General features: G+C 39.8%; 1 protein-coding gene across 2 annotated transcripts in view; it reads left to right on the top strand.

The window, feature by feature from the left end:
• The window catches only part of TRIT1 (tRNA isopentenyltransferase 1), a gene marked incomplete at its 5' end in the record, with an annotated part of 42,047 nt that extends 16,936 nt beyond the window's left edge, over positions 1-25,111 (top strand). The window contains 10 exons of one of the 2 annotated variants that reach the window (XM_082614033.1): positions 7,666-7,808; positions 12,078-12,174; positions 12,850-12,995; positions 15,674-15,816; positions 17,648-17,759; positions 18,118-18,230; positions 18,484-18,561; positions 21,138-21,247; positions 21,562-21,679; positions 24,300-25,111. In XM_082614033.1, coding sequence (XP_082470159.1) covers positions 7,666-7,808; positions 12,078-12,174; positions 12,850-12,995; positions 15,674-15,816; positions 17,648-17,759; positions 18,118-18,230; positions 18,484-18,561; positions 21,138-21,247; positions 21,562-21,679; positions 24,300-24,469 — 1,230 coding nt within the window. In that variant the 3' untranslated portion in view covers positions 24,470-25,111. The remainder of the gene's footprint in view (positions 1-7,665; positions 7,809-12,077; positions 12,175-12,849; positions 12,996-15,673; positions 15,817-17,647; positions 17,760-18,117; positions 18,231-18,483; positions 18,562-21,137; positions 21,248-21,561; positions 21,680-24,299) is intronic. The other variant, XM_082614034.1, reaches the window with a different exon arrangement.
• Between the last annotated feature and the right edge of the window lie 978 nt (positions 25,112-26,089).

Genomic DNA, 26,089 nt, shown 5'->3' with positions numbered 1-26,089 from the left:
ATTTATTTGGCTGCATTGGGTCTTAGTTGTGGCACGCGGGATCTTTATTGCGGCATGCAGGATCTTTCGTTGCGACATGGGCTTCTCTCTAGTTGTGGCTCTGGCTCAGTAGTTGCAGCGCGTGGGCTCACTTGCCTCATGGCATGTGGGATCTTAGTTCCCTGACCAGGAATCGAACCCGCATCCCCTGCATTGGAATGTGGTTTCTTAACCACTGGACTACCAGAGAAGTCCCCAAAGGAGAATGATTTATGAAGGAGAGCTCAGGAGTATCAGATTGTTGTATTTCCATTACATGTTTTGAGAGCTTAGCAGAAGGATGTTATATTTGGCAGTCAGGGTTTGTTAGTGATCTCAGTGAGGGAGATAGCCATGGAGCAGTGGTGGGCAGCCAGCAGAGAAGGTGGATGGATAGGTGGTTTTCAAGGCAGGTGTAATCCCTAGAGGCAAGAAAGGGATTGAAGGGCTTCAGCATCTAATTTGGATTAGGAAGTAAATGAAGTCAAAAGGGGGAAGGTAACTTGAGAGGATGGAACCAAATTAGTGGTGGGTAGCTTTTCCTTTTGCTTGTAGACAGCTGTGTTGGTGCATCATAGCCAGCCAGCACTTGGACAGAGCTCCAGGATCTTCCCAGTGTCTCTGCTGGTTAGCACACTCATTAGGGCCATCCTACAGCATGCCAACCCCAAAGGGTTGGAGCTTCAAGGAGTGGGACCTGTGGCTGTACAGCTTTTTGGGGAGTTTCTCCGAGGTGAAATTTCTTTGGATCAGGGTTTCTCAACTTTGAGACTCTCGACATTTGGGGCTGGATAATTCTTTGTTGTGGGGGCAGGGGGTTGTCTTGTGTATCGTAGGATGTTTAGCAGCATCCCTGGCCTCTACCCACTAGATGCCAGTAGCATCCCCACCCCCAAATTGTGACAACAAAAATGTTTCTAGACGTTGCCAAGCATCCCCTGATGGACTAATTCACTTCTGGCTTACAAACAACCACAGCTCTAGATTCTGCTGGTTTTCTTCTAGGTCTCTGTTGTAGATTTCCCTCACCTTCATTAGCTCCTCTGGGCACTTGAGCTCTGTTGGTTTGGAGAGTTTGGGTTATTTCGGCCTTGTAGCCTTTTTTCAGAATTTTTTCAGTCTGAAAATAACCTCTCAATAGAGGTGAGACAAAGAGGCGTTATTTCCCTATAGTACCCAGTTAAATACCTAGAACATTAAATGTTTAATGATCATGATATTTAGAGAAGATTGTAAGTCAATCTTTAATCTCTCTCTTATAAACTTTATATCACTTATATCCTTATAGTATATTTGTGTCTCTAGCTAGCTGGACTCCTTGAGGACAAGGACCCTTTTAAGTCTTTGCACTCCTAACGTCTTGCTGAGTACCTGGCACACAGTAGACTCTCAGTAAATGTTTGCTGAGATAAGCCAGTTTTGTTGATAATTGGCTAAATAGGTTAAACCTGCAATTTCTCAGATTATTTCAGTTATCAAGTCTTACAAAGAGGCCAGAGTTCCCTTAGTATTGTCGAAATCTAATTTGTGCAGAGAAGCATTTTATCTAGTCATTTCTATGTACGCAGATCACAGGTGTCCTCTGGGAGAATGGGAAATGGAACAGAGTGACGTGCTGCCTTTAAAAGATAACACAGATCCTTTTAGTTCTTCTAGCACCTAGAGCTGACTATGCTATAGGTAGAGTCACACTGAAACTATAATTAAAGGTGGAAAATAGGCAAAATGTCAGGCAGTCAGCTACAAACCTGTTCTTGTGGAATGATGTTTTCTAGACAGGTAATAAAATTATAAGCCCAATTGTGACATTTATAATAAGAATATGGACCAAATGTGACATTTATAAAGCTGATTGGTTTCTAGGTTTGTTTAGATATTTATCCTTAATGCAAATGTATAAAATATTGCTCTGTTTTTGCTTTTTGGCCTAGCAGTATGATTTTTTTAGCAGTATGATTTTAATTGATAAATAATGTGCACCATAAAACACATAATTCATAACTGCACAGTTCAATAAATTATCAAAAAGTGAAAATACCTGTGTAATCACAACTCAGTTCAAGAAATAGAGCACTACCAGCCCTCTCAATAATTTTGAAAAATACCATGTGATTCAGCATTTCTACTTCTGGGTATATATTCAAAAGAATTGAAAAATTCAACAAATCTTTGACATTTTTATTTTATTTTGCTAATTTTCACTAGTTTCTCATTGTACCTAAAATCTATCATCAAGTCTTTTTAAAGTTGTGGAAAAATATACATAATATATAAAACTTACCATTTTACCAACCATTTCAGTGGCATTAAGCACATTCAGGTTGTTCTGCAACCATTATCATTCTCCATCTCCAGAACTTTTTTCCTCTTCCCAGACTGAAATTCTGTACCCATTATACACTAAGTTACCATTCCTCTCTGCCCCAGCCCCTGGCAACCACCACTCTACTTTGTTTCAAAATTTGACTATTCTATATATGTCATATAAATGGAATCATAATATTTGTCCTTTTGGGACTGGCTTACTTCACTTAGCATAATGTCTTTGGGGTTCATCCATGTCACAGCAAGTTCATCCATGTCAGAATTTCCTTTCTTTTTAAGGCTGAATAATCTTCCATTGTAAGTATAGAACACATTTGTTTATCCATTTATTTCTGATGGACACTTGGGTTGCTTCTGCCTTTTGGCTGTTGTGAAAAATGCTGCTATAAACATGGGTGTATATATATATCTGTTCAACTCCCTGCTTTCAGTTCTCTTGAGTACATACCGAGAAGCGGAATTTCTGAATCATATGGTAATTCTACTTTTCATTTTTTGAGGAACCGCTGTACTGTTTTCAACAGCTGCATCATTTTACATTCCCACCAGCAGTGCACAGGAATTCCAATTTCTCTACATCCTCACCAACATTTGTTATTTTCTGTTTTGTTTTGTTTTTTTAATAATAGCCATCCTAATGGGTGTGAAGTGCTTCCAAAAATTTTTAAAGACTCCTTTTGTTATGGAAATTTCCCAATATATAAAAAAATAGAGCAAATAGCAGTTGAACTCCCATATATCTGTCACCTAGCCTCAATAATTATGAACACTTGGCCAATCTTGTTCCAATTATAATCTGTCCTTCCTCCCCCACTATTGGAACGCAGACCCCAGTCATCATAAACTTAAAACGAATTAATTTTTAAATTGAAGTATAGTTGATTTATAATATATAAACTTCCTTTTTTTCTGTTAAAGCAAAATAAAGCATAAAACAATGTTATAATATAAGTAGTGTATTGTGAATTTTACTTGCATCATAGCTGTGTGTTTGATTCAGTGATCCATACCTCTTGTGTCGTTATTAACAAATATTTTCTCAGCATCATTCTTGCTCTTGTACAGTGCAGGTACATATGCCTTTCATCTACCTTTGCCTTCTTGCTTGTTAACAATTTATGAGTAAAATTTTAAAATACACAGTGACTGTGATCGCAAGCTGCCTCGTCATTTGTAAACACAACTATAACAGCATATCAGTACCTGTCAAAAGAAGTCATATTATATCGGAAAAGAGTGAAGCAACATCATTATAGACATAGCCTTGAATTACCTCTAATATTTTTTTAATTGAGGTATAAATGTTGACATACAACATTATATAAGTTTCAGGTGTACAACAAAATGATTTGACATCTGTATATATTGTGAAATGATCACCATGATAAGTATAGTTAACATCCATCATCATTCATAGTTACAGAATTATTTTTTCCTTGGGATGAGATTTTCAAATTTACTCTTAGCAACTTTCAAATATGCAATAGCGGTATTATTAACCATGCTGTACATTATAGCCTTGTGATTTATTTATTTTATAACTGGAAGTTTGTGCTTTCTGACTGCCTTCATCTGTTTTGTCCACCCCATGCCCCCACCTCTGGCAACCACTAATCCTTTACCTATGCAGCTCCTATTTCTTTTTTCTTTTTAAAATTTTATTTTTTTAAAGATTTTTTTGATGTGGACCATTTTTAAAGCCTCTATTGAATTTGTTACAATATAGCTTCTCTTTTACGTTTTGGTTTTCTGGCCTTGAGGCATGTGGGATCTTAGCTCCCTGACCAGGGATCAAACCCGCTCCCCCTGCATTGGAAGGCGAAGTCTTAACCACTGGACTGCCAGGGAAGTCCCCTGATTTCTTTTTTTAAAAAAAGACATCATATACTTTCATTTGTATGTACTTCAAAATACTGTATACGTCAAAGTTAAGTACTCTTTTTTTAACATAACCATAAAAGCATATTATACCTAAAAGTTAACAATAATTCTTTTATCTTCAGATACCTAGTTTGTATCACCTATATCTTTATGATCAGTTTCTTTTAATCTGATGGTACAGGAAACAAAGGGTTAACAAGTCACTCAGAGATGACAGTTTACACTGTTAACCAAGATTCAGTTACAGTTTTTAGTTTGTTAACTCTACCAGCAAGAACTCTGTTTTTTTTCAACCATTAATGCTCTTCTTCCTGATATTCATTGACATTTGTAAATATACCATAAACAGTACATTAGGCTACTTCCTTCAGCAAATAAGGTGAGCTTAGTTCTAGGGTTACCTTCTGTTTGATTTATTATTATTCTTTTAATAGATTTATTTATTTACTTATTTTTCGCTGTGTTGGGTCTTCGTTGCTGCTCGAGTTGCTGCGAGCAGGGGGCTACTCTTTGTTGCGGTGCTCAGGCTTCTCATTGTGGTGGCTTCTCTTCGTTGCAAGCATGGGCTCTAGGTGCACAGGCTTCAGTAGTTGTGGCATGTGGGCTCAGTAGTTGTTGCTCACGGGCTCTAGAGCACAGGCTCCATAGTTGTGACACACGGGCTTAGTTGCTCCGCAGCATGTGGGATCTTCCCGGACCAGGGCTCGAAGCCATGTCCCCTGCATTGGCAGGCAGATTCTTAACCACTGCACCACCAGGGAAGTCCCCTCTGTTTGATTTATGTTTATGTGTTTATCTATTAAAACTGGCCATTTTAAGGGGCTCTAGAAAATACACCTAAAGGCAGAACACAGGATGAAAATATATCTTCAAATTTATCTACATATCTGATAGAATGTGCTGGTAGAGATGTTTACATTTTGGCTTTTCTGGAGGTGGGGGCTGATAATTATGCATTTGCAACTATACATTTTCTTAACGTTAATCTCAGTGTTAAAAATGAGAATCTATTTACAGAGGTCAGAAGTCCTCTTTTGGCAAAATCAAGTTGTTGCTTGATTTTTTTTTTTTTTTTTTTTTTTGGCGGTACGCGGGCCTCTTGCTGTTGTGGCCTCTCCCGTTGCAGAGCACAGGCTCCAGACGTGCAGGCTCAGCGGCCATGGCTCATGGGCCCAGCCACTCGGCGGCATGTGGGATCTTCCCGGACCGGGGCACGAACCCGTGTCCTCTGCATCGGCAGGCGGACTCTCAACCACTGCGCCACCAGGGAAGCCCTGTTGCTTGATTTTTAACATTGGGTCATTTGGAATCTAAGCTTCAATAGAGCCAACTGAAGGCTGTGGGAAAAGAAGGAGAGGCACACAATTATTAATTCTTTTTCCCTCCTTTAGTTTTCTTAATTTGCACAGAAGACCACAGTGTACAGTATACCCTACTGTATACTGTGGTCTAATGTTTGAAAGAAGTCTTGTTCAAGATACAGGGAAAAGAACACCCTATGATTTAAGATTCCATCAATATTCAGGTGTAAGAATGCAGTTCTCTTGTCAGGCACAGATAAATGAGTTAGTTAAAGGCAAAGCTAGGGCTTCCCTGGTGGCGCAGTGGTTGAGAGGCTGCCTGCTAATGCAGGGGACACGGGTTCGAGCCCTGGTCTGGGAGGATCCCACATGCCGTGGAGCAACTGGGCCCATGAGCCACAACTACTGAGCCTGCGCGTCTGGAGCCTATGCTCCGCAACAAGAGAGGCAACGATAGTGAGAGGCCTGCGCACCGCGCTGAAGAGTGGCCCCCACTTGCCACAACTAGATGAAGCCCTTGCACAGAAATGAAGACCCAACACAGCAAAAATAAATAAATATCCTTCTAAAAAAAAAAAAAAGGCAAAACTAGTTCTTTCTCTATGGCTCTATTTATATATTTTCTGTGTGTTGTTTTGTTTTTTGGTTTTTTTTTTAAAGAGGGCTGTTGGTTTATTTATTTCAGAGAAAGTTGTACTATAAGGTTTCTTTTTTTAAAATTTTTATTGCAGTATAGATTTACAGTGTGTTTCAGGTGTACAGCAAACTGAATCAGTTATACATATACATATATCCACTCTTTTTTTAGATTCTTGTGTGCTGTCTTACTAATTAACAGTTTTCTTTTTGCTTGAAGATAGCTTATATCCTTGTTGAGTAAGTAACCTCAGTAGCTAGGAGCACAGAGGCTTCAGAGTGATAGTGACACTAAAATTATTTCCCATTCTTCTTGTGTTGTGATAGTATTGATGGTAGTAATATGGGTAGTAATGTAGTGACCTTTATATAGTATTTACCATCTGCCAGGCAAAAACTAAGTTCTTTACATGTATTAACTCATTTAATTACACAACAACCATATGAGATAGATATTATTATCCTCATTTTACTGATGAGGTATTAAGGCACGCAGAGGTTAGTAACTGACTACTCCAAGTACAAATAACTAGTAAGTGGCAGAGCTAGGAATTGATCTGAGGCAGCCTGGCACCAGGGTCCTTCCTCCTAACCATTATACTGTACTGTACTTATTTGACACCCATATAAGTAAAGGGAAATGTGAGATGAAAAAATGTTCTTAACATCTTTGTGGTCTCTGTGGAACTTATTATTTGTTCATTCAGTGCTCCCTGTAGAATCAGTGATTACAGAGAGAACATTTAATCCCAAAGCATTCATCCCTATTTTCAAACTAGTATTTTCAGATCTGTTCTCCATCTGAGACCTTGCATTTAGAAAAAGTACACTTGAACTTTTTAGTTTAATTGGCAGATCAAGAGCTTACAGACAGGATATTGCCTTTGAGTATTTAGACTGCATTTGCTGACCTCCTGAAGCAGTAATTTGGCACACTGTTTCTACTACAGTTCAGCAGTATTAGGGGTTCTGACTTCAAAGCGTGTATGTGTGTGTTTTATATATATCTTTGTAAATAGGCCACTTCTCCACAAATGGAGCCAATCTTTTACAAATTCTAAAAACCTTTCAGAGCATTTAAATCCAAAAAATATCTAAGCATTTGAAGTAGAACTATGAGCAATGCAAAATGTTACCTTTCTGGAGACTTGTGGTAAGTAGTAACAACCTGCCCACTTCTAAATGCTTGAAGTTCAGGCCAAAGAACCTCCAGTTAATCTTGCAGAGTTAGTTCTTATTTGGGCACCGATTTACATATACTTTTTATCTTTAAGTCTGAGTTAATAGCCACTATTTGATAAGAAAGCCAATGTTCTGTTTTCTTCTGTTTCCTTTGTCTTGGATAATGTGGATCTGGCTGCACTCTGGTTAGAACACATTTCCTCTGGTGCTTTGGGTCAGTCAAGTGTTTGGCTGCAGAGAGGAATAGATCACCATTTCTGCCCATCAAGTGTGCATCTTATGGAGATAGATGACTTTCTCATGCTAATTTTCTTTCCCCTAGGTTTATGAAGGCCTAGACATCATCACCAACAAGGTTTCTGCCCAAGAGCAGAGAATGTGCCAGCACCACATGATCAGCTTTGTGGATCCTCTTGTGACAAATTACACAGTGGTGGACTTCAGGAACAAAGCAACTGCTCTGATATCCTTAGGAAAGACAGCAACTAGGCTTGGTGGCTGCAAGGCAGCCCAAGCCAAGAAAGTTTTCTTTCTAGTGACAATTTCTCCTAAGCAGAGGTACCCAAGATCAATAGTAGCATTCCCATGAGAACTACTTGGATTGAAAAGATATAGTGTTCTTGCTACTCTGAGTCTTGTCCTCAGACTGCAGCATCAGCATCACTTGGGAGCTTGTAGAAGTGCTGGATTTGGGCCTCATTCTAGACCTACCGAATCAGAATCTGCATTTAACTAGAGTCGCAGGTGATTCACATGCATGTTAAAATTTGAGAGGTGCCATTTTAGTGGAGAGAACACTGATTTAGGAGCCAGAAAATCCATGTCCTAGTTTTAGAACTGCCTCGTCTGACTACAAAAATTTAATTGGGTAAAGCATTTACCCCTCTGAGCTTCACTTTCCCACCCTTTAAATGGGGATAAGAAATTAATTTATAAATATAATGGAATTATAGTTAGAATTCCAAAGGGATTAGGAAAAAATTGTTGTGGGTAACACCAGGAAATTTTGGAAAAAAGAATAACATAAGGCGGGGGCTGCCCTTATATTTTAATGTCCAGACAGACTGCCTTTAATATCTGGACTGCTACATATTAAAACGTATTGAAAATTCATAATAATTATAATAGCATGGAACTTACATAATACTAGACAAATTTATGGCACAGATTAGAAAAGTCAGATACAAATTCAAAAGGATGTATATATTTAGCTTATGATCAAGGTGGCATTTCAAAACAGTGGAGAAAGAATGTAGTAGTTAATAATTATTCCTGGGACAGTTAATTATTTTTGGGAAAAAAAATCAGTTCCTTATTATATGGACATAAATTCCAGATGGATTTCAGAGTTAAGTAAATATGTATTTTTTTAACAAAACTTTGAAACAAATGGGATAATATATAATTGAGTAGTTACGTGATTTTAGAGTAGGGAAGGACTTTGTAGATACAGTCTTTTTTTTTTAAGGATTTTTTAATTCAATTTTTCCTTTTTATTGTGTAAAATATACATAAAACTTACCATCTTAACCATTTATAAGTGTACAGTTCAGTAGTCTTAAATATATTCACATTGTTGTGCAGCCATCACTACCATCTGTGCCCATAATAGTTTTTTTTTGTTTTTTGGGGGGTTTTTTGAGGAAAATAGCTAGATTTGGATATGTTAGAATTAAGAATTCGTACTGGCAAGAAAGTATTTCAACCATTTCAATTCCTAGGTATCTACCCTAGAGAAGCCTTGCCACAAGTATACCAGGAGATAGGTGGTAGATCTAATTTTAACATTATTGCTCTTAACAGCAAAAACATATAAATACCCAAAGTCCTACTTACAGAAGAATGTATAAAATGTGCTTTGTTCATATAAGTACTTTTTCAGCAGTGAAAATGAATAAGTTGCAGTTACATGCATCAGTCAATGTGGAAGAATCTCAGAAACAACATAAAATGTGGGAGATTATAGAAGGATACATAGATGGTCATACCATTTTATTATAAAAGTTAAAAAGCAAGCAAAGTTAACCAATATGTTGTTTAGGGTTTTATATACATCAGTAATAATGTAAAGAAAAGCAAGGGAATGATGAAAAACAAACAATACACAAAACAATTCAAGACAATGGTTCCCTCAGAGAGGGGCAATAAGGGGTTGTGATGGGAATTACTACATAGGAAGCTTCAAAAGAATTGATAATATTCACTTTCTTACATTGGGTTCATGAGTATTTGTTTTATTTTTAGGCTTTATTATTTACATATGCTGCAAATGTTCTTTTGTATGTACTGAATATTTTATAATTAAAAATAAAAACCCAGCTCACTAGAAACAAAATTAAAAAGACTAGATGCGGCCAAAAAATTAAAAATTTGAAAACAACAACAAAAACAGACTATAAACCAGGGGGAAAATATCTGTAACATTAGTATACTTAATATATGAAGAACTCAAAAAATACTTAAAGAGCATGAGTAGTAATTCACAAAGGAAGAAATATAAATGGTGATAAACATGAAAAAGAGTTTACCATTGCCGTTAATCGAGGCCATGCAAATCAAAATAATGAGATAATATTTTTTTGCCTATCAAGTGGGCAGAGATTAAAATACGGATAACAATTCTTGCCCTACCTGCTTTATAAGGCACTTGTATCAGATGAAGTAATGTATATGAAAGCCCTTTGCACATTAAAACATATCACCAGGCTTCCCTGGTGGCGCAGTGGTTGAAAGTCCACCTGCCGATGCAGGGGACACGGGTTCGTGCCCCGCTCTGGGAAGATCCCACATGCCGCGGAGCGGCTGGGCCCGTGAGCCATGGCCGCTGAGCCTGCGCGTCCGGAGCCTGTGCTCCGCAACGCGAGAGGCCACAACAGAGAGAGGCCCGCGTACCGCAAAAAAACCCCAAAAAACAAAAAACATATCACCAAATGAACATTGTTGCTGTAAGACAGTTCAGTTGTTCAGAAAGAACTGATGGAAAGTGGAGAGCTAATTAAAAGAGTTAAAGGGCAGCAACAACAGGGGATGACTTAATCAGATCACTTAGAGGATTGGAGATTTGTGAATTTAAGTAAGAACCTAGAATCAGAGTGTCAGAACTGAAAGTACCTTAAGAAATATTCAATCAACCTTCTTGATTTGACAGGTGAGGGTAGTAGATACTGAGGCCCAGAGAGAAAGGTTTTTGCTTAGCATCACAGTTGCTTCATGGCTTGGGCAAACATATTAAACCTTTTCCCACCAAATAACTCCTATCCCATCTCCCTCCCTCTTTTCCATCTCTCCCTTCTGGTATCTCACCATTTCCCCTTCCCCTTTTATTTTCCTTGCTTCCTTTCCCTTTGTTAGTCAGATTATATATTTGAAGTTTTATTACAATTACTGTGTAATTGTATGTTTCTTATACTTAATTTATAGGGGGGGATATAGAATTTGTTTCTCTTTTTAAAAAACGAATAGACACGTTTCTTCCTTATGCTCCTTGATCAGTAACATCTTTCTCCCCACCCTACCCCAACCTCTTATAGAGGGTTTCTGACAGAAGAGAGGTCATCTATCTCTATGCCCACAGACTGGCTGGCAAGGGGAAGAAGTGTATAAATGAGTCTTTATCTGGGTTGAAAGTCTCTTTATCAGTTATTCTCAGAAGGAAAGCTCTTCTTAAAGCAGATAATTATCTGTTCAACAGAGATTCTAAAGAGAAAAATTCCAAGTAGCAGTGGTGTAAAAATAATGACTAAAGTAAATTGAGTGCTTACTCAGTTGTAAAAAGTATTTCAGGCATTGTCTTAGGGATTTTATTTGCACTGTCACGTGTAATGCTCATAAGAACTCATGAGGGGCTTCTGTGGTGGTGCAGTGGTTAAGAATCCACCTGCCAATGCAGGCGACATGGGTTCAAGCCCTGGTCCGGGAAGATCCCACATGCCGTGGAGCACCTAAGCCCGTGCACCACAGCTACTGAGCCTGCGCTCTAGAGCCCGCGAGCCACAACTACTGAAGCCCATGAGCCTACAGCCCGTGCTCCACAACAAGAGAAGCCACCGCAATGAGAAGCCCGTGCACCACAACGAAGAGTAGCCCCCGATCACCACAACTAGCGAAAGCCCACGCACAACAATGGAGACCCAACACAGCCAGAATTAAAAAAAAAACATGAGGATTTTACAGGTGAGGAAACTGAAGCTCAGACAGGTTGAATGACTTGCTGAGTGTTGGAGCTGGTAATTGAAATCTGTTTGTCTTCACAGCCTGTGCTTCCCAGTTCATCTGGTAGAGTCTCAAGTGGCTAAAATGTGCACTACTACCACAAAATGGTGAAGATGAGTCTAAGAACTACGGCTTAGAGAAACCAGCTTGTAATTTGCCTTAGAAGGCAAAGTCACACAGTGGATATCATCTTAGTGGCTTCCTGAGCAGTTGACACTTAATTCTGTGAGAGTCCTTAGGCTTGTGCTTGTTAAGCTGATTTTGAATACTAAGCAAGCTTTGAGTTTTAGCAGCAAGGCCTAGAAAGTTCTCGAATTGGAAGGAATTACCATCATGCATCTGTCCATGGTTTATGCAAGTCCCTCCAGAACTGATAGGAAATGATTCTGAGAACTCATGAGAAACGGTGAAGTCTAGTATCAAAAATATGATGAATGTGGTTTCTTACTAATACCCTACTTCCAAGTGAGTCAGATTTTCTTCTTGATATTAATATTGTGATGTCTTTCTTAACATTCACATTGAAGATATATTTGCCCGAGATAAAATTCCTATTGTCGTGGGAGGAACCAATTATTACATTGAGTCTCTGCTCTGGAAAGTTCTTGTCAATGCTAAGGTATGTTTAGTTCACTTGTAATTCAATGAGGAAATGGGTTCTTCTTTCTTGCTGGCTAATTTTAATGGGTATTCAGCAACTGTACTAACTTTCCTACTTAATATTCTGAAGCAAATGCCACCTCCATATGTGAAGTGTGCTTCTCCAGGCTGGCTTAAGGACAGGGGCTGTGTGGGGGAAAAATGCTCCTCTGTGGATTAATTAGCATCTCCATGTAAGTTAACAGTACATTAGTCTGATTCAGCATTTCCTGGCTGAAACAATCTATATGTCAGGGAGATATCTGACACTAACCATTCTTACAGAGATGCTATTGCGTAGGGTGGGACTTTGCAAACTATAATGTGCTGGAAATTCTGGTCCACTCTGGTTACACTTGTTGAGAAGACTAGCCTCCTGGATGTGTTAATATAGATGTGTTAGCCTGGGTAGCTTGTGCTCCCTGAATACTTTCCTAGACAGCTAGTCCTCTTTCCTCTTTGTTTGCTGTGGCCTCACAGCAGTACCATGGTGTATTGGAATTTTCTGTTTATGATCTGTCTCTCACTATATGGCAAGATCTGATTCATCTCTGTTCTGTGTTCCTGAACACTTAGTAAAGTGCCTGGCACATACAGTGTTTCAGTGTTTGTTGAATTTTTGAATTAAATTTACTACTAAACCTTCATTTAACAGCCCTGGGAGATGGGCACTGAGAAAGTGATTGACCAGAAAGTTGAGCTTGAAAAGGAGGATGGCCATGCACTCCACAAACGCCTAAGCCAGGTGGACCCAGAAATGGCTGCCAAGCTGCACCCACATGACAAGCGCAAAGTGGCCAGGTAAGAAAGCTGGGAGCCAACTGACGCCAAGCCCCTTTAGAGTTAGAGGGCAGTCAGTTCTTAAGTGTGCCTGGGTGAGACAGGTTTGGTAATAGCAGTTAGTGGAGATTGATGTGTTTTAGCTCAGCGGGTTAGGAGGTTAGGAGGCCCAGAGTTACTGCCTCAGTCCAACTCCCTCAATAAATAGTTGCACCCTACTTTGTTGTTGTTACATTTAAAATGCATAATGCAATACAGTTTTTCCCTAGGGCCTATGTAATCTTGCTTCATTTTCTATTTGATCTTTGCTTTTATAACAGTTTCCATATACATTTTTTCTGGCATGCAGTCAGCTGACATTTTGATTTAGGTTTCATAACTGATTGTGCAATGCTGAGTTCTGCCCCAGCAGCTTGCCCAGTGGGAGGCAGGTTTTATAAACTGTCTTACAGATTAGTTCACCTTTACACATGGAGACTTTCTTGAAGGGAAGAGAGAGATGACCTTATGAGTTCATTAACCATGTTTTGTTAGGTCACTTTGAAATTGTAGTCTCGTGTGTTAGGTATACTTTTCTTCCTTCCTTCCTTCCTCCCTCCTTCCCTCCCTCCGTCCCTCCTTCCTTCCTTCCGTCCCTCCCTCCCTCCCTTCCTTCCTAAGATTAGATGGTTTATTTTTTCCTCCATAAATAATGCATCTTCATTGGCTCCATATTCTGTTCACTTCTGACTGCATCTTCATTTTATCAGTCATTTTATCTACTTTTTTCCTTCCAGTTTTATTGAGATATAATTGACATACAGCACTGTGTAAGTTTAAGGTGTACAGCATAATGATTTTCCTTACATATATCATTAAATTATTACCACAGTAAGTTTAGTGTACTTACATAGACACGAAATAAAAGAAAAAGATTTTTTCTTGTTATGAGAACTCTCAGGCCTCACTCTTAACTTTCAGGTATAGTATACAGCAGTGTTAGTTATATTTATCATGTTGTACATTACATACCTAGTACTTATTTATCTTGTAACTGGAAGTTTGTACCTTTTGACTGCCTTCATCCAGTTCCCACTTCCCCCACCCCCAGCCTCTGGTAACCACACATCTGATTTCTTTTTCTATGACTTTGTTTGTTTTGAAGTATAATTGATCTAGAACACGATGTTGATTCCTAGTGCACAACATACTGATTTGATATTTCTATACATTACAAAGTGATCACCACTTAGGTGTACTTTTCTGTAGTACCGGAAGCGATACCTTATCTGGCAGAGTAGAGGACCTACTATATGGATGGTTATACACATTAGATATTTATAGCAACATTTGGTATTGACAGGGGTTATGAAGTATTCCACTCAAATGAGTATTCTGCATCAGTGTTTCTTAATCCTTTTCTATTATCCCCCCTGCCCCTGAAGCCTTTTTAGAAATTTTTTTCCTAATTGTGTTTCCCTCCCTCCCCTCCATGAAATTTTATACTGAAGAATAAGATTTTGGGAGAGCGCCACACATCACTGTAATATCTAAGGTGTTTTTGCTCCCTTGAGGGCAGTATCACCCTGTCGATAATGCATATTCTAGATAAATGAAGTTTATACTTTCCAGTATCCAAACATTTTATTTTTAAACATTTAAATAGAAATCTCCCAAAAACTTTTGGAGAACTCAGGGACACTCTGATGAACATTCATTTTTGTATCGTTTTATGGTATGAGTCTAGAGCTTGGTTGTTACTATCTGCCCCTTTTATTAATCAGTTCTTATCATTTCTCCTTATTTTGCGACTTCTAAATTAGTAAGGAGTTGAGAATGTGTTTTCGTAAGAACAGTAGGTTCTAAGCAAGAGCTCTAGAGTCTCTAAAAGAAGATTGGAGGACTTCTTTCATCTTTCTTTTAGTTTGAGGCTGTATTCTAGCCTCCAGATAAGTAAGATATCTATTACATTTTTCCCTCTAAGGTCCTCTCTGAGTGACCAGTGATAGGGAAAGACGAGGGGTCTCTCCTCTTGTGTTAGGGTTTCAGGAAGTAGAATTGGATCAGGAAGGGAAAGATCACTTTCAAGCTGATAAGTTGCAATCACCCAGAGTGGTAGAGTATAGATTTGAGAGTTAAATTACCTAGTGCTGCATAACATAATAGATGCTGACAGAGTGGATAGTGGCTTAAGAATAAGTGTGCAGTTCTTTCTTCAGTGATCTTTGTGCTAGTAGAGTACTGAATTAGTCAGAAGCATTTTTCATTAATTTTAGACATATTTAAAAAGAAAGTTGATGAGCTGGATATACAGCATACTTTTGTACTGTGGGAAAGGCATTCCAGCGAGACTAGACTTGTTGGCTTATAGCAAAGTGTCCCAGACAAGCTTTTACTGCTTACCTGAAAGTGAATATGGCCTGTTCTCTTTGTGTAGTAGAAACCTGTTGTTTCTGAACCTGTTTAACTGATTTCAGAAAATTTTATATATGTTTAGAATAGTTTTATTTCTTTCTTTACCTAAAGTTTTCTTCAGAACCCTTTTCTGAGTAGCTATAGGTTTGCAGTAACCCCAGACCTTCATGTGTTCAGGGGCTTATGCAGTGAAAATGACAGTGAGGTATTCTATAATAAATAGCCTCTCCCCTGTTTCACTTGAGAATTAATATTTCCTAATGGTTGTTATGGGTGTGCCCACCCTCCCTTTTCAAATGACTTAGGAGCTTGCAAGTGTTTGAAGAAACAGGAATCTCTCATAGTGAATTTCTTCATCGTCAACATGCAGAGGAAGGTGGTGGTCCCCTTGGAGGCCCTCTGAAGTTCTCTAACCCATGCATCCTCTGGCTTCATGCTGAACAGACAGGTAAAAGCCCTTGGGTGTCCCAGAGTTCATCTGAGACAGAGCTTATAGTAATACATTACTGTGTATAAAATCTTTAGAGTAAATCAACTATACTTCAATAAAAAGTTGTTTTGAAAAAAAATGCTTTAGAACTATGAGTGGCTCATAATAAGCACTAAACAAGTGTTAGCTATTCATTTTATTATCATGATCATTATTCATTGACTTAGTAAGACACAGTGCCATTTCCCTAGGTATCTTTCTGGAAAGCAGGTAAAGGTAGCCCTGGCATTAGTATAACATGAGATGAGTGTAAGATTAGTATAAGATGAGGATGAGATAAGATGAGATGGGAAAGAGACTGCCATCCAGAGAAAATCCAAAGGAGAAAGAGAAGGAAGGCTCCTGTGGAAGGAGGTCTGACTCTCTGGATTGGCTAAAGCCTGGATCACTGATTATTTTGGAATCAGTAGGCCTGAGAAGTGGGAATGATGGTTAGCTAGCTAACTGATAGTATTTCTTTTTGGTTTTTTGCTAACGCCCTGTGATAATAGTAACTTCTTTATCCAACAAACATAACAGCAAGCATTCAATGAAGTGCCAAGTGTTCTGCGTAGTACTTGGATTTCAGAGATGAATGTAGACAGTACCTGTCCTTAAGGGGCTTCCGGTCTAGTGGGGCAACAAATAACGAGGTAGATACTATGTTGTGATAAACGCTGGGCTAGAAGATGCTGTGGGGCCACAGAGAAGGGATGATGAGCATTTTCTGGGGGGAGTCAGGGACCAATTTGTAAAGGTAACTTATGAGCTAGGTCTAGAAAAATGAGATCGTTATGGGAACAGGCGGTATAATTTAGTGATTAAGAACATGTCTCTGAGCCAGACTGTCTGGATTCAAATTCCTGCTCCATTGTCTCTGGCTATGTGAGTTTTAAGGCAAGTTGGTTTACCTTTCTGTGTCCCAATTTTCTCTTCTATAAAATGGGGATGATAATAATAATACATATCTCATAGCTTCGTTGAGGATTAGATGAATTAATAATACATGCCAAGTGCTCAGAATGTGCCTGGCACATGGTGAGTCCTCAATAAATGCAAACTTTTTAGGAAGATAGAAAAAAAGGTTATTATCATTGTAAGCCAAGAAATAGCAATGGCAGAGATGTAGAAGAGCATAATTGAAATGGTGGAAATTTGTTAAATTAATCTCAAATTATATTATCTCAAACTTAAATGATAAGGTTATAAAAAAAGGTACTGTTTTAATAATGAACATTTTGTAAATAAAAACATGTGTTAGAGTGCAGCATCAAACAGTGGTATCTGATTCATAATAAAGCTGTGTTTGACCACCACATTGGAATGATTATCACCTCTCACTCTTTGCTCCTTTGTCTGGCTCAGTAGTTCAAGATATACTTAGGATGGCTTTGGTTTAAAGTTTTTCATTCCTATTTAAGGTGTCATCTGAGAGTTCTTAAATATGAAATAGCATAAAGTTAGAGTAACAAATACAATGGAAAAAAGTAAGAGTAAAACGGGGCTCTCAGCTGCCTCTAAAATAAACAATGGATATACATTCCATACAAGAATAAAATATTTGTTCTTCCTAGTAGCTGTAATTGTGTGCTCTTTACATAAGAAGACATGCCTCATTCTGGCTGTTTTTATTGAAATTGCAGAGTTTTAAGTGTGACTAAATATAATTATGAATTATTGTATAATCTTTGGACTCTGAACCTTTTCTTCCATTTGAACAAATTCTCTTCTTTGTGGCAGCCTGTGCATTCATCATGTATAGTACACACCTTCGGCAGGCTTGCTGGTTGATGGGTTAATTTGATTCAAGTTCTAGATGAGCGCTTGGATAAGAGGGTGGATAACATGCTCGCCGCTGGGCTCTTGGATGAACTAAGAGGTTTTCACAAACGCTATAATGAGAAGAAAGTTGTGGAAAACAGGTGAGAATTCGGCTATTACTTTCACCTACTCTCCACCCCTTGCTTACGGTCAAAAGACCGTAAACATATAATACTGGCTTTGGATCTACTTGTTTGCTGCCCTTCATCATTGGAAGGAGGCTTGGTGTAGTTGTTACAGTTGCAATTTTCTAATCTCAGACATTCCCAGAAGTTAATTTTCAAGGGAAGTAACCTGGGAGCTGGTGGGGAAGGTGGAGGAAGGATTCCAGAGAGGTAGTAACTGCTAAGGATCTCAGTTTCCTCATCTATGAGATGAAATGGCTCAGCTAGATCATCTCCAATGCCCTGCTAGCTTTCAGATTCAATGGCTCATCTGCTGATGCTCTCCTGTTCCCAGCCAGGACTATCAACATGGTATCTTCCAATCGATTGGCTTCAAGGAATTTCACGAGTACCTGATCACTGAGGGAAAATGCACACCAGAGACTAGAAACCAGCTCCTAAAGAAAGGTGTGAATTCTCCATCTAACCTAGCCTTGGACATCCTTGGGTGACAGAGTGTCCTGCTGCTATGGCCTGAGAAGGAGCTGAGGCTAAAAGAGACCCAAATGGCCTTCAGCTCAGAATTGAGATTTTCACCTACCAAGTATCCACCAGTGTGCTGACGTGGCTAGTTTTCTCTAATGCTGGGCTGGATGAGCCTTCCTTTCAGCAGAGTGAGAAGTGGTTAGATAGAGGTTCTTATATCTACCTTGTCTTTCAGGTATTGAGGCTCTGAAACAAGTGACTAAGAGATATGCCCGGAAGCAAAACCGATGGATTAAAAACCGTTTTTTGAGCAGTAAGTGTCCTTGTTTTTCCTTATGCCTTGGGTCTGCTTTCAGTGGAACATAGATGTTCTCAGCTCACCCAGAAAATGAACTTTAGTTTCTGGACCTGGGGGGTTTTGCATAAGTGATTGTCCAGGGGTGTTTTCCTGTGATGCCTCAGAAAACAGTTCTTCCCAAGGAAGAATCTGCCTTATGCCTTGAACACATGAGTGCTGGCTGCAGACAGGGAAGAACAAAATAACAATACCTTCTTAGCGGAGTTGGTGCTCAGGGTTGTTTTTAGCTTCAGATTTTGTACCTGAAGAACAGTCAGATTTCCATAGGGAGGCTTTCCTAATTAAAATGGTTTGGGGGCCAGATAAGTAGTATAAAAAGACAAAACTTTCACCAATTCTCCCAGCATCGCTTCTGTGTTCAGATACGTAGTGCTTCAGGCTGCTGCAACTCTAACTTCAGTTGAACAGCACTTTTAAGGAAAAGGGAACGAAATTCTCATTCATTGGACCCTGTACTGCATCCTTAGCACTAAATTTGGTGTCATACATATGTTACTGAGCCTTCAAGGTGGGTGGTATTCTTTTCTTTTTGCAGATAAGTAAATAGAGGCTTAGAGAAGGTAAATAACTTGCCAAAAATTCCCTAGCTAATAAGCAGTAAAGTACTGAATGCAGGCCAGACTCTGAAGTCCACGCTCAGCTTTACACCATGCTTCTTATTTCCTTTAGTTATAACTTTAGCTGGACAGCATTAGTATTGGGCCTCGGGTAAGAAATTGTGTGGTTACGAGCTAAAAGGAGATTAATTTAAAGGAGATTAAGCATAAGTGAAACCCTAGTTTTGTCTTTTGGGCCCTTTTTTAATATGCTTTTGAATCATCCCTGTTTACCTTTTGCCATTGGATTTCTGCTTTCAGTTACAGATACGTACAGCTGAGGTCTCCCCCTCCTCCTCGGTGCCTCTGAACAGAAACACCTTGGGCCATGTTGTTGACCCTAGGATCTCTCTCTCGGTTCTCACTCTCTGCTAGAGCTCTCCAGTGTAGTTCTCACGCCAAGGGGCTTTTTACACTTTCTTCTACTTACCTTGCTTTCTCTGCATGTCCTTTTAGATAGAAGTCTTTGTGTCAGCTGAAACAAAGTTCCCTACTACAAATTTCTAATGCAGCTTCTCTTCTCTGCAGGGCTAACAATTAGTCTGTAACAAAAGATGGGTTTTTTTGGATAATGATTTAGAACTTCTTCCTGTGGTAAAGCCACAATAACTCCCCCATCTCTGAGTCATGAGGGCTTGATGCACAGTGCATCATATGCCCATTCCTCATTCATGTGTATGCCGGCGCAGTCCTGGTGCTAAGAGTGAAAGGCACAGCTGCCCTGTAAATCAGGAGCCGTGTGTGATTGGCCAAGGGCTGGTCTGCTGGGGTAAGGTTCTGGCAAGAAGCCAGAGGGACTTCCCCACCCCAGCTTGGCCTTGGACCCAAGCCAGAAATAGCAGCTGGGAGCCGAGAACTTGTTGAAAGGTACTTAGACAGGGCACAGAAGCCCAACAAAGGACTTAGAGGGGAAAGGAAAATATAGAGTGGCCTGGAAACAGGTGCAGAGCTTAGCCAAGGCCAGGTGTGCTGTGGATGCTGCCTGCACCCTCCCAGTCTCACCTTTCCATGTGGTGGCAGGTGCAGCCCAGTCCAGTTTATGAAGAATCTTATTTGTGGTTGGCACTATCAAAAGGCCAGCACCTGCCAGCCGTTGGCATTCTGAGGACTTTGATGTTTTTGTCCATGGGGCAGTGCTCTTTGCCTTTAGGCAACTGACTTAACCTAGATGTGGAAGGCAATTTAGTGTATCCACAGACTGGGGAAACTACCAGCAGAGACTAAACATAGTTGGCTCAGATGGATGAAATGCTTATAGCTATACTTTCGGCTACCTCCAGTCTTATCTCCCTTCAGAAGTATTTACCAGAGGGTATTTCTTGAATACTCCTCTAGATCTGTTTCTTAGAAACAGGGCTCAACTAGTTCAATTCCAAGGCTTTTTTCTAATTTTCAGATTCAGCAGTTGACTGGTTGATACTCTGCTGTTGCCAGCCCATTGATTATCAGTATGGTATTAATGAGTTTCGTGAATGCTAGACTGCTGAAGGGATGTATACAAACCTGAGATTAAAGAAAGCTGTGAACTCTTTTGCCACAGAGTGACATCACTGTAAGATGATATGGACCTTAGAACAGGCACTCACTTCAAGCTGCTAATTGCCTCCTGTCACGTGCTACCTTTATATTGTAGCCCATACAGTGGTCACTAGAGCTGTTACTCTATATTGTTTTCCTGACTGATCTGGAAGATCCTACACCTGAGACTCTGGATTATACAGCTAGACTTATTGGCTGCAGACCAGTCAACCTTCTGGGTCTTTCTTGGATTGTGTGTAGCTGTTTGGTTCATGTTTCTGGTTAGATTGAATGGCATGGTCAGAATGTTTATTTCTTTGACCCCGTATGTTTCCCTTGAGGATTTTGGAGTCCTAGGAGCAGAATAGATTGGGTCTTGGAGGCTGGCCTCTCACAACTTTTCTTTGTCATCATTAGGACCTGGTCCCAGTGTTCCCCCAGTATATGGCTTAGAAGTATCTGATGTCTCGAAGTGGGAAGAGTCTGTTCTTGAACCTGCTCTTGAAATTGTGCGAAGTTTCATCCAGGTGATTATTAATCATGGTACTGTCTATTGTCTGGTTTTCACAAAGCTTTCCTTTGCTGACACCTTTGTTGCTATTCTGGGAACCAAGCATTCTTTTCCATGGAATAGAGCAGAAGGCTGCTTTTAGATCCCTGGAGGCTGCATTTCTACTTTCACTTTCAGAAAGGTTGTTGTTAAAATCTCTTCACAGCCCACCTGCTCTCTGGGATGAGAAAAAGGAATTTGGGAAAATCTCACTCCTCTTAATATCAGAGTATGATATCCAAATCTCTTTGAACCAAATGCTTCTCCCCCATCCCTGCCTTTTTTTTTCAGGGCCACAAGCCTGCAGCCACTCCAGTGAAGATGCCAAGCAGTGAAACTGAGAACAAGAGAAGTTATCACGTGTGTGACCTCTGTGATCGAATCATCATTGGGGACCGTGAATGGGCAGGTAGAGTCTAGGATAGAGAAATCTGTAAGGGTGGGTCACACTGACTTCATGAAAAATTTAAGGTCTTTGGTAGGTTGAATGCTGGAGTCTGCTTGTTTGTAAAAAAAAAAAAAATGGCCAGATTCCTCTAACAGCCTTTGTTCAAATTTCATGGAGAGGCCTTCTCAAACGGGAGAGTTATCTCTGTATTCTCAATTTCAAAGGAAGATCATATGCCCTCTAGCTTCAGCTAGAGTAGATATTTTACTGAGAGGTTTGCAGTTAACTTGCCAGAGCTCCTTTGACTTTCATGATCCTGCCTGAGTAGTTTCTTGGTCTCATGTTTAGACCTCAGTGGGGGTGAGGTAGGATTGTAAGGGAAGCCAGGCAACTCACCCAAGAGGCCAAAGGAGCAGAAACAGCTGGGAGGGAACAGGAAGTGCAGTTACTCCTCCTGAGTACATTCTTCAAAAGTGGTGTCTCTCCAGTAACTTTTAAGGTAATACCTTAAAATAAAAATTTGAAATAAATAAATAAAATTAAAATTTATTTATTTATTTATTTATGTATGTATGTATTTATGGCTGCGTTGGGTCTTCGTTGCTGCGTGCAGGCTTTTCTCTAGTTGCGGCGAGCGGGGGCTACTCTTCGTTGCGATGTGCAGGCTTCTCATTGCTTCTCTTGTTGTGGAATGGTGTTGGTGTTGAAATGGTGTTGGTTGCAAAAACTGTGATGAAAAGTGTTAAGGGAAACTGTGTGAAAGCAAGATGGTTAGACACGCAGAAGGACGGTGGTCAAAGGTACTGTCTTCTTCATAAGGTGCTCCTGACCAACCCAGGAACAGTCCTGCACCGAGGTTCTAGTTCCCTGTTTCAGAGCCTGGATCTGTCTTTGCCATAGAGCCACATTGCACCCCCCTGTCGGATTTCTGCAGTAATCCAGCAAAGCTCAAAAGGGCCTTAGCCTCTAAGCCTTGAATTTACATTGTGTTTAGAAACTTGTTTAAGGCTCACTCCTTTTAGGCACAAGTAGGGCTTGTATTTTACCCAGCGGCTGGAATCCTGTTCAGAGTACTGCTTTGCATGGCGTTCTCATAGAAGTGGATTTTTTCCCCCATACCAACCAATAGAACGATTAGTTCTATTAACTGTTAACGCTGGCAAAATGAACTGCATTGTCAGAGACTGGGGATGGCTGTGATTGCCCAAGCAGCAGAAGAAGCCTCAATTATCGTTGGTTCATAATGATGAAAGGGGAAGAGAAAGAGAGTGTCTGATTGTTTTTTCTAAAGGAAAGTTAGTGGTTTGATTTGTCGAATGTCCTTCAGGGATTGCCACAGAGAAGCAACATTTGTGAGCCTTTGTGAGCGTAGCTTGTGTAAGCCCTTCTATAGTGCCATCTGTCAAGTCCTTGCTCTCCCATCTCCTGCTGCCATGGAGAGTCAGTCCAGAAGGCCACTTTTTGCCATAGGCTCTAGCTGGAGACAAAGCTGACTTTTTCCCTCAAGTAAACTTTTCCTTGACTTCTAACCTCTTCCTTACCTACTTTTGCTTCTAAATCCCTAAAAATGATGTTTTAAGTAAGTATAAAATAATTTAATCTCATTGTCTATCTTTATAGGTGTTTCCAGATAAGATTTCCTTGAAAAGAACAGGACAGTAAAAAGGAGCTTGTGTGAGTTAGTCAGAAGCTGAGAACTGTCTTTGGGGTGAGAGGTCAGAAATTGATATCAGCCAATAGTAGCTTTTCACTTTACTGCTTTTGTGGATCCTTGAAAGGGATCATCAGAAAAGAATACTTGCTGTGATCTCTCTGGTGCATTGTGGGCTGGAGAATGTGAGTATCTGGATTAGTCATTCAGATGGCTTATCTGACCCAGGCGTAGGGATGTCACATCAGGAGGGGCAACCTGAGCGAGCTGGTTAAGAAGAGGGAAGGGCGGCTCTGGGTACTGTAGGCCTGAGCCATCTGTCCTGCAGTACAGATAAGAATTTGGATTTGTAACTTATTTATTTATTTATTTATTTATGTATTTATGGCTGCGTTGGGTCTTCGTTGCTGCGTGCAGGCTTTTCTCTAGTTGCGGCGAGCGGGGGCTACTCTTCATCGCGGTGTGCAGGCTTCTCATTGCTTCTCTTGTTGTGGAGTACGGGCTTTAGGCGCACGGGCTTCAGTAGTTGTGGCTCGCGCAGGCTCAGCAGTTGTGGCGCACGGGCTTAGTTGCTCTGCAGCATGTGGGATCTTCCCGGACCAGGGCTCGAACCAGTGTCCCCTGCACTGGCAGGCAGATTCTTAACCACCGGGCCACCAGGGAAGCCCTGGATTTGTAACTTTTGAGCTGTGTGAGTTGAAATGTATTTATAACAGGCAGCCCTATAAAATGAGCTGAATAATACTGTCCCGCAAGATTGTTGTGTGGATTTAGTGATATAAAGCCCCCAGCAGATATACGTGATATGTGGTAGCTAGTTTGCTAGCTAGCTGGCCATATGACTTATTCTTCTCTTAAAAATGCTAAGCAGCTATACCAGTACATGTGTTGATCCTGTTACTGTTAAAGAAAAGGATTGTATAATTAATTTTGTATGCTTCCAGGATTAGTTGTAGAAAATCCTAATTTTTTTTGTTTGTTTTGCCTTAGCACACATGAAATCCAAGTCCCACTTGCACCAACTGAAGAAAAGAAGAAGGTTGGACTCAGATGCCATCACTACCATAGAAAGTCAGAGTATTTCCCCAGACCATGATAAAGAGCTTAAAGAAAAGGAATCCCTAGGGCAGAATGATGAAGAGCTGAAATCCAGCGTTTAAGGCACTTGTCCAGTGGCCTTTGCAAAGGTGTCGGGGGTCCAGTTCTTTCATTCAGTGGTGTGGTTTTATTTTTTTTATTTTTTTTTCAGTGGTGTGGTTTTAACCTCTCATGTTCTCTGTCATGGAAACAGCAGGCCTTGTTAGCTCCTTGTGTGGCTGATATGTCTGGTCTGGTAATGAGTTTGGGAAAGGCTTTTTTTTTTCTTTTAACCTTAAAGTTTCTATTTTTGAAAGAGGCACAGATTGCACTTTTTTTACATTTGATCTTTTTGGTGATGAATACTGGGATTTACTGTATCCCTTAAAAAAAAAGTTTTATGTCCTTGACTCTGGCTGGAAATATCTAATTTCCAGACACTTGTATAGATGATTGAGTTATTGTGAGCCACAATTCAAGGGTTCTGGATTTGGGTGAATGGCAGTAAAGGATCAGCCCCAGTGAGATAATTAAGTGAACCAAACCAGTTTTTGGAATTCCATCGAGACGGAGAGAATCAGACTGAGGTGGTTGTGACATGGAACTCGAAAACTGAAGACTGACATTTGTTGAGCTCCTCCTGTGTGATAATCACTGCTATCTTTCTATTGAGTTAGGAGACTATATTTTTATTGAAAGTTAAATAAAGAAAAAGTTTGCAAGAACCTCTCTAGTCCTTAAAAAGATGTTTATGTTCATGTCTAACATATACGGTACGCTTTGTTTTCAACATGAGAGCTTTTTCTCAAAGTCGATGTTCTTAATATGCTATCTATTTGTTTATTTAACACATGTTTATTGAGCACTTACTATATTCCTGGAAAACATCTGGAGAGGATCTTTTTTTTTATTGGAGATTTGTTATCTCCAGTTGAAGCTCTCTTATTGGAGTGACCTGAGCTACCAGTAACGTGAGTATGCATATATATGAATATAACATAAAATTAAACATTTTTAAGTTTGCAGTTCAGCAGCGTTTATGTTGTGCAACCAAAACTTTTTCATCACCCCAAACAGAAACTCTGCACCCATTAAGCAGTAACTCCCCACTCAAGCAGTATTTTATTTGTTCTGAATCTACTATATGAGAGGCCCTAGAGTAGGCTAGAGGGATACAGAGATACAATGAAATGTGGTTCTTGCTTTCAGGGAGCTTGTAAATATCTTATATATACACAGACAACAAATTTAGGTAAGAGACTATCAAAGACCGTAAGAACTGTATAGAATTTCACTTTGGAGGGAAGAGGGGAGGGATTGTGGAAGAAGGCGCATTTCTGTGGGACCTGAAAAAGCAGTTCTTTGTGAATGTATGTGAGCTAGCTATGCAAAAGTTTTATTTTTTCACTAGATTTTTTTACATAGTTCAATTTTCAAAAATCAAAATGATATAAAAAGACAAAGACATTCATTGAGAAATCTCGCTCCTACCTCCATCCCCTTCTCCTCCCATAGATAACCACTTATTAGTTTTTTTACATACCTCTCGTGTTTTTTTAAGTATCAATAAATATGAACAAATACAAATATATATTCTTATTTCTTCCCCTTACCCAAAAGATAACAAAGAGCACATACTGTCTTTATCCGTTACCTTACCTGTTGGCAGTACCTGGGTGTGCATGGGTTTCCCCTGCCTCCTC

Source organism: Mesoplodon mirus (genome assembly GCF_964341445.2).
Source record: "Mesoplodon mirus genome assembly, chromosome: 3".
NCBI classification, from domain to species: Eukaryota; Metazoa; Chordata; class Mammalia; order Artiodactyla; family Ziphiidae; genus Mesoplodon; species Mesoplodon mirus.
Note: the sequence above shows the minus strand (reverse complement) of the source record. Positions and strands in the feature narration are given on the sequence as shown.